The sequence below is a fragment of the Anarrhichthys ocellatus genome, unplaced genomic scaffold (assembly GCF_004355925.1).
Source record: "Anarrhichthys ocellatus isolate YVR2014 unplaced genomic scaffold, GSC_Weel_1.0 scaffold14, whole genome shotgun sequence".
Lineage (NCBI taxonomy): Eukaryota > Metazoa > Chordata > Actinopteri > Perciformes > Anarhichadidae > Anarrhichthys > Anarrhichthys ocellatus.
The window spans coordinates 8,700,599-8,708,704 of NW_022280044.1; the positions used below are offsets into that span (position 1 = coordinate 8,700,599).

Below are 8,106 nucleotides of genomic sequence, written 5' to 3' on the forward strand. Positions count from 1 at the left end.
CCCCCCTCCGTTCTTTCTCTGAGGACATCTCCGTAAACACAGCCAGAGGGTCAGGGCCGGCCGGCACCATACAAAAACTGATAAGACGCCACATGCAGATGGCAACTGGTTCCAGTTTTTACATAGCAAACATATCAAAGTGCTATCTTCTCTATTCTTTGAACACAAACAGTGAGACTAGAGGGACGTATGTGGCCTTGTTTAGGATACATTAAGTTCTGTTTCTTTCAGAAAAGAACCACACTTTCCTCTTATCACAGCATGTCAGAGTCCATGTAGACTTGCTCCTAACGCTTTGCCTTTTCATTGTCGAGTCCTATAAGTTGTTTTGGAGTTGAAGTATTTACTTTACATAAAGCGTACCTCTGACCTAGATACCCTGCTTTGCCTCTCCACTTCAGGGAGCGAGCAGATGAAATGTCTCAACTTTATGTTCAACATTGGCGATTTACATTTCCTCTGATTTGTGTTTTTCTCAAGCTCTTTGATATCATTTATTTTGGAACATGAAGTGGAAAAGGGGGAAGGCAGGCGAGTCATAGCGCCTGTGAAACTGTAACTAATATTGGATGTTTTTAACTTGATGCATGGGCTCAACACCAGCAGTTTCCTGTTGATCTATTTACGACACACTTCTCCTTTTTAAAATGTGTGGTTTTTTTTTTTTTTTTAAATCTGTAGAGCTTCCAGAGAACTGGACTGACACACGGGAGACCATCGTCGAGGGCATGACCTTTAACCTCCGTCACCTGGGCATGACACTCGTGGACCAGCCGAAAGGAGAGGACCTGTCGGCTGCAGCAGTAAAGAGGATCGTGGCCACGGTGAGAGCTGTCGGGGTGTCGTACACTCAACAGGATTACCGCTTCCTCAATTACTCTTTTCGTCTACAAGTACTATACATGCTGGGACTTCTTGCACAGAACATTGCCCTTGTTGGAACAAAAATCAACTTTTATTTATTAACCCATCAATCGTTTGTTTGAAAGGGTCTCCCCCTCACTCTGCCCATCTTCCTATGAACTCATTTTATTTACTGATATTATCATTGTTATTTTACATCATTTCCTTTTTTCACTTCTTTGTTTAAACACGTAGTTAACAAGTATAAATCTGGCACAATGAATAATAAGTGATGAAACTGATGGCTTGTAATGTAAATACCTGCAATTTAGTATTTAAAAATTGCAGGTTTTTCTGATGTTGAATTTCTCAACTCATAAAGGATCGTGCCATTTCTTCAGATAAAGTAAAATTGTGTTTTTAAAGCTTCGCTCTGACATTATTGTCAAGTTTCCATCCAAATTTTGCGCAAATTTGCACCGAAGTTCCAGGAAATTGGGAAAAGAAAACGCAGTTGATGTTTCTAATTCTCCAGCCGGGTGCCATTGAACCATTGCGGAAGAAGAGGACACAACGAGATGATGCATAATTAAAAGCTGAAGAGTCCCGTTTTCAGAAGCATCTAATGTCTTTGTCTGCTGCAATTTGAGTCAAAACTCAAGTCAGTCTTTGTGTACGCCGTGATTCATTTGCGAAGTTTGTTTCCACTGCACTCTGTCGCATTTTTCTTTTCTCCGTACGCCGACTTTTCCACGTCAGCCAAGCGCAAAAATATAATTTTGTGTATTTTGTATGTACAGAAGACATTCGCATGCTATTAATCCAACGTCTCTCTTTAATAATGGTGTCTGTAACAGGCTAAAGCTGGTGGGAAGAAGCCTCAGAAGGTTGCTCTCAAGGTCTCCCCTCAGGGAATCGTCCTGAACGACAGCTCGACCAACAAACTCCTGGAAAATGTCTCCATATACAGGTATGTTCAGAGCAGCACACGTGTTTCAGATCAATCATTAACGGCGTTGTTGCACTTCCGAAGCCGCTAAGTGCAAGTTTACAACCTGACAAGAGCATTGCCGTGTAGCTGAGCTTACCCTGTGACCTCTCCTCGCCTCCGTGGTGTGCTGCTCCTCTAACCTGTCACCTCTGGCCTGCAGAATATCCTACTGCACAGTGGACAAGCTGCACGATAAAGTGTTTGCTTATATCGCTCAAAACACCCTCAATGGGACCCTGGAGTGCCACGCCTACCTCTGCTCCAAGAGGAAAGTGGTAAGTTGTTTGAATACAGAATGTTTAATGTATGATGAATATAAATTAAGTTCCAGAGCAGTGATTTCTTTAAATTTTCCGTTTGCTTTGAGTTTGAGGTGGGGTAAACCTCTCCTCGTGGTTGGGTGGGTAATCTCATCTAGCTTTAGTTTCACTTCCTGAGTAAAACCCGGCGACGCCCAGCATCCCGAGTGCTTTTCGTTCCTTTTGAGACATCATTTCTCCTGCAACTGTTCTTTTTCTCTCCGGTGCCTCTCTGACACGATGGCTCCTCTTTCTCATCTTCCATTCTTAAGAGGAAACCCTAGAAGTCTCGCTGCCCGAACCGTCTGTCATCTTCCTGTGTGTGTTGGAAAAACAGAAGGGCACTTTTCCTCTCGTCTTACATGCTTCCACACTCGTCCCCTTCTCTCTCCCAGTTGATGATAATACCCTACTTCCTCAGTACTCGTCCTGCTGATGGAGACAGTGGCGATGAACTCTTTGTCCTCGTGTAGAACCGCTCTTCAGTCCCAGCGTTGACTACTTTGACATGACTATTGACCTTTGATGTCATTTTGCTTTTTGATTAAAATACATTCTCCATCCGTCTCAGTAGCCCGAGGTCTAGTCTTAATAAATGAAAGCATTATTCCAATTTAAATCGTTCCAGGGGGAGTCATCTTTACTTAGAGTTTACCAAAATGTGTTTGTTACTTTAAGTAAAAGCACAGAAAGTAACTAGTCTATATCTGCAGACCAGATATGACTACAGACTAATGGTCAACAGTACTTTTTCTATAATAATTCACACAATCAAATGTCTCACTTGAGACATACATAAATGTACTTTGATTTGAAATGTGAGACATTATTGAAGATCATGCCTATTATTATTATTATTATTATTATTCTGTCTATACTTCAAGCTGCATTTGGTAACTTTGGTAATATAAATACCTTTTTCTCATATTTGCTCAAACTGTCACTATATCCTAAAAGTAGTAAACAAGACAGATAATCTGTGAAACGTTCGGGTTGCTTTGCCTCCTTTTAGTGCTCTCAATGTAACTTGCAAGTTTCCACCATGCTCAAACACCAATCAGAGTAGAGGAGTACTACTGTGAGGATATAGTGACAGTTTGAGCTAATATGACAAAAAGGTATCTTTATAAAAGTTACCATCTGCAGCTTTAAGTTTTTTGAGTTAGGTAAACAGTGATGTATTTTTAATTTTTTTGTAGGCTAATCTGTAACAAAGTGTATCTTCTGTTCTCCAGGCTCAGGCCGTGGCTTTGACGGTGGCCCAGGCCTTCACAGTAGCTTTTGAACTCTGGCAAGTGGCCAAAGAAGGTAGGCACCAAACTCCCAAATTATATGACATCTACAAAGTACTGTCTATGTGGGAGTTGTTGTATCAGCTTCTGAGACTGTTTGTGTTTGTGTTGAATCAGCTTTGACGCTCCCAAGGACGCTGCTATCTGCTGTAAGATTGCGACTAACACGTTTTTGCCTCATTGTGTCACATCTCTTCTCTCTTCTAGAGAAAGGGAAAAGAGTGAAGTCCGGTTCAGCCGGAGAGGCCAGCAGCAGTTCCCATTCGGAGAGATCGAACAGCTTGGGGAGCCTGAAGGGGACGGGTGAGAACGCCGTCCGTGTGCGAGGCCCCCAAAAGACTTCGAGTCACGTCGATAGTGTTTCGCTTTTCATTTCTTAAATCCTCGTGCAGCCGAGAGAGAAAGTTGAGCTCTTACAATTTGAAACCGAACAAGTTGATAACAATAATAATGACTTTATGTAGCACACTTTAAAATGCAGAGAAATCTCAAAGAGCTTGACATAAAAGGTAAAACAATCATAGTACAGCGTTAATTTACACTAAAGAACCATGCGATTTATAAGGGTTAAAATAGGATGAATAAGATTCATAGACAAAATATTAGAGACCCAAGTTGAGTCTAATGTGTCCAGAAATCTACACTTTTTGATAGTTTTCCACTTCTTTTGTCGAATTTTCTGTTTGGCGGGGACAAATATATTTAAAATAATAATACCTACAAACAATCAAATCAGTCACACACAACTATCAAAAATTGAGACATCCCTTTACAGTATGGAAATACAAAACCTTAAATGGCAGCAAATTATAATCCCAAATACAGACGCGGAGCCAATAGCTACCTACCACCTCTACCTACAGCCCTGTGACTGCAGACAATAAACAAAGAATAATGGGAGTGGACTTTAAGTCTCTTCAACATACATTTAGTAAACACAGAGTACCTGTGCACACAACAGCAGCTAATGGGTTGTCCTTCACTCACCTCTCATGTAGATGTTGCCACAGACAACCTGTTGGACTTTGACGACGGTGTGAATGTGGTCGTGGAGACCAATGGGAATGAAGAGGAGGATCAGCTGGATAACCACAGGCCCGCTGAGAACAACAACAACAACCCCGCCTGTGTAAGATCCTCCCCTCCTCTGGCTCTATGTTACACTTGGAGACAACTGAGGCTCATGCAGCTCAACTAAGTTTTCTTTAAACTTGTGTTTGAGAGTTGGATCTCAAGGCTTCTGTGTTTCAAATTGATTTGGGACAGTTCACCCCAAAAACAAAAATGCACATTTTTCCTCTTACCTGTTATGCTATTTATCAATCTACACTGTTTTGGTGTGAGTTTTGGAGATATCTGCTGTAGAGATGTCTGCCTTTTCTACAAGATTGATAAATTGCACTGATTACATCGCACTGGTTTTGGGGTGCACTGTCACTTTAAGCATATGTCAAATCATAAGTTAAATCATAAGGTTTAAATACAGTTGACAATAACATGAGATTTCTTGGTTGAGTCTTAAATAAGTTGCATAAAGTCTAACCTGCAGTTAAATAAAACACCATTACCACATGTTTGTATGATATTCACAAGATTCTTCTTCTTCCAGGAGACAGAAGATGGTTTGGATGAAGCCTTCTCCAGGTGAGACATGTCTTCATATTTTAATGTATAATAAAAATGATTGTACTTGATTCTCTCTGCTGCTTGTTAAAATAAACTTCCCCAATCTCTGCCTCCTCACATCCTGTCTGTGCACTGTCAGCCACTCTTGTGCTGCTTTGCCTTACAGCGCCACCTACTGCTGATTTCTGTGTACTGCAGAATACAAATCCTCCTGATTTGTTTTTTTTAATTTGAAAGCTAAACTTTAAAACTGTCGTCAATCTGCTGTGTGTTTGTGTCTCCAGCTGTGCTCTGGATAGCTATGGTTCATGTCCAGGTAAAGTAGAGTACCACTATCAGCTGTTACAAGCCTTACTTAGTGTAGTAGTCCTAATTACTAACCTAGACCTAACCCACTCCATTCTATCACCACCAAACCCAATACTACAATAACGGGTCAGTGATGTTATCCGTAGCTTCCTGTGTCCTTTACCTCCTCCCAGATGGAATAATCGTCGACTGAAAAGAAAGCTGATTCAAAGTAGTATCGTCACCTCCCATCTCATTTCACAAAAATTGCCTTTTCCCCCCTGATAACCCTCTTCATAGTCTGTTTGTCTTTCAATGAATGGACTGAATCAGTGGGAGTAATGTGACTCCACTACACACTGAAGGCTTTGTTGGGCAGTTATTCTCTCCGCGGTCGCTGGTGTGAAAGTGGAGCACTGGGTCACCTGAGCCTAGTGGCCGATAAAACAATTTCATCCCGTGGGGTCGAGTGAACTGAATGTCTCGAAGTAATCCGGTTGACCTCCAGCTGGACTTTGCAAATATTATTATCCCAGAGAGGAAAGGGCTGAGGGACCTTATTTAGAAGAGATTGAGGCCTTAGTTGCTCAGACGTATTTGTGAGGCTAAGCTGCATTCAAATGATTGCTTCACCCAAACTTTAAAGGGAGACACTAAAGAGCAACTGTTCAGCTGCTATGCTGACTGAATGCTGTTCCCATGCCTGTTCATTATGTGGCAAACAAGTTGTTTTTTTTCTCTCTTTGTTTTCTGTGCAGAGGACTTTGAATACTTCTCTTCTAGAGGAGGTTTTGATTTTCTTTGGCAGATTTAGCTTTTGCACCTTTAGGCTAGTTTTAAAGTCTTTATTATGTCATAACCGTCATTTTATTCTGCTGTCTTAAAGGATGAGGCTGGTGTTATTCTGTATTTTTCTCATTCACAACAAATCCCAGAACAAGACTTAAAGACTACAATGAATTTCAAATATTATTATTATTTTCAGTCACAGTTTGGTAAGGTTTAGGGTCGGGTGCAAATAACACTGCTAGCTTCTGACACCAGGGTGCTAATAGCATCTTTCTCTTGGGTTGTAGTTGTTTTACTGGTGTATTCATCCATTCATCTTTTCCCCTCTGTCTCCTCAGACTGGCAGTGTCGCGTACTAACCCCCAGGTCTTGGACATTGGGGTGACGCCCCAAGACTGGCTCACCGAACCCGACTGTGACACCGCCAACGGAAACACTCCCAACGGCCTCAGTCCGTTCGGGGAGGATTTCTTCGGCTTCTGACCACCAACAACACAGCAGAGAGAGAAAACAACTGAGGGTGGGGTGAGGGGAGGTGTCTCTATGTCTTCCTATGAATTAACAAGACATCACTGTGTATTTAAGAGGCTGCAGTGAGTCCACAAGGGAATAAGTGTAGAGATGTGAGATAACGTTTGGCCTCCTCACCTTGTTGCTGCACTCTTCACATGGACAATTCTTCCCGTCTTTGTGGAAACAGCTCAGACTGCTGACCCCCCCCCCCGCACACCAAAGCAATAACATCATCCTTATTTGGGTTACTGCATCTGTCCTGTTATTACACCGCAAACATCCTCACAAACTTATGTCACCTTTTGCTTATATCTTTCAGTAGTTTTGGCATCATACTCAGTGCTTTGTGTATGTGTGTAGTTATAATTTATAGAGTTGTAATTATTTTTTTATGGATGAAGAGTAGGATTTAATTCCGACTGATGTACAGACTGTATCAACAGGCCTTAATAACAGCAGGACAATCAGCCACACCATGTCTTCATGTTTCAGTGGATGTAGTTCGTGTGAGGATTTGGAGTTCCACCCCCTTGGATGTAAACATTGTTTAATGTCTAAACATGTGAAAATCAAGCTAGTTGTATTTATAAAGAACCCTTTGTGTAGCAGTGGCTCCTTCGGGATGTGTTGTTACAGGCGGTGCTTTTTATCCACTGCAGTGTTAACGGCACTCAATCGAATGAAGCCCAGATGTGTTCAAGGTGATCAGATTCCATTGTGGCCATTTAATGTACATTGTAATCTACCGCCATTATAAAGAATTAAAATATATTCATGAATAAAAAAATCTACTTTTCTGGTGTATTAATGTAATTTATTTGCAGTTCAGTGACGACGTTCTTACAGTTTTACCATAATGTCAATTCAGTAGCTCTTCTGGAGCTTTTGATTATTGCCACGGTCAAGAATGAACTTTTAAGAGGAGACAACCGAGTAAAAACATCAAATTCTCCTAAAGTTAGCATTAAATAACATTTTAAAGAACTTGTAATTGTCTTAATGTCAGTAATCAACTGGGGAAGTTCCATGGTGATATTTTTTTTTTCTTCAAAATGTTTGTAATTTTACAAAACATATCTTTAAAGGCTGTTTTTTCTCTAAATCTTTTTTTTTTTTTCTGAGTCTCTTGTAAAACAAGAAGGCTTTCCAATGTTCAGATTTCTGCACGTATTTAATAAGGGTGCCTCATTTGCATATTTAAACTTACATTTTCAAAAAACTTGTCATACAATTACTTACAATAATTGTCTAAATGTAGATATCAACTGGGAAACGTTCACAGTGATTCTGTTCAGTAAAATGTTGACCCTATTTATCTCGGGTGTCTTAAACTAACAAGGAAAATAAGTCCTTAAAGTGTTAAAAAAATGGAGCAAAAGCTGTAATCTTGTCTGCAGATGTTAATTTCTCTCCTATTTCTGATCAGATTCCTGCTGGAACTTATGCTGTGTTTAGTTTTTGATCA

General features: G+C 40.7%; 1 protein-coding gene across 2 annotated transcripts in view; it reads left to right on the forward strand.

Moving 5' to 3' along the window:
* Window positions 1-7,437, forward strand: part of ldlrap1a (low density lipoprotein receptor adaptor protein 1a) — a 13,230-nt gene extending 5,793 nt beyond the window's left edge. Inside the window, exons 2-10 of one of the 2 annotated variants that reach the window (XM_031854280.1) lie at window positions 682-824; window positions 1,701-1,813; window positions 1,995-2,109; window positions 3,369-3,441; window positions 3,633-3,728; window positions 4,424-4,554; window positions 5,035-5,069; window positions 5,336-5,367; window positions 6,467-6,603. In XM_031854280.1, the coding sequence (XP_031710140.1) occupies window positions 682-824; window positions 1,701-1,813; window positions 1,995-2,109; window positions 3,369-3,441; window positions 3,633-3,728; window positions 4,424-4,554; window positions 5,035-5,069; window positions 5,336-5,367; window positions 6,467-6,513 (785 nt within the window). In that variant the 3' untranslated portion in view covers window positions 6,514-6,603. Of the gene's footprint in view, window positions 1-681; window positions 825-1,700; window positions 1,814-1,994; window positions 2,110-3,368; window positions 3,442-3,632; window positions 3,729-4,423; window positions 4,555-5,034; window positions 5,070-5,335; window positions 5,368-6,466 lie in introns of both variants that reach the window. The other variant, XM_031854279.1, reaches the window with a different exon arrangement.
* Window positions 7,438-8,106: the final 669 nt, after the last annotated feature.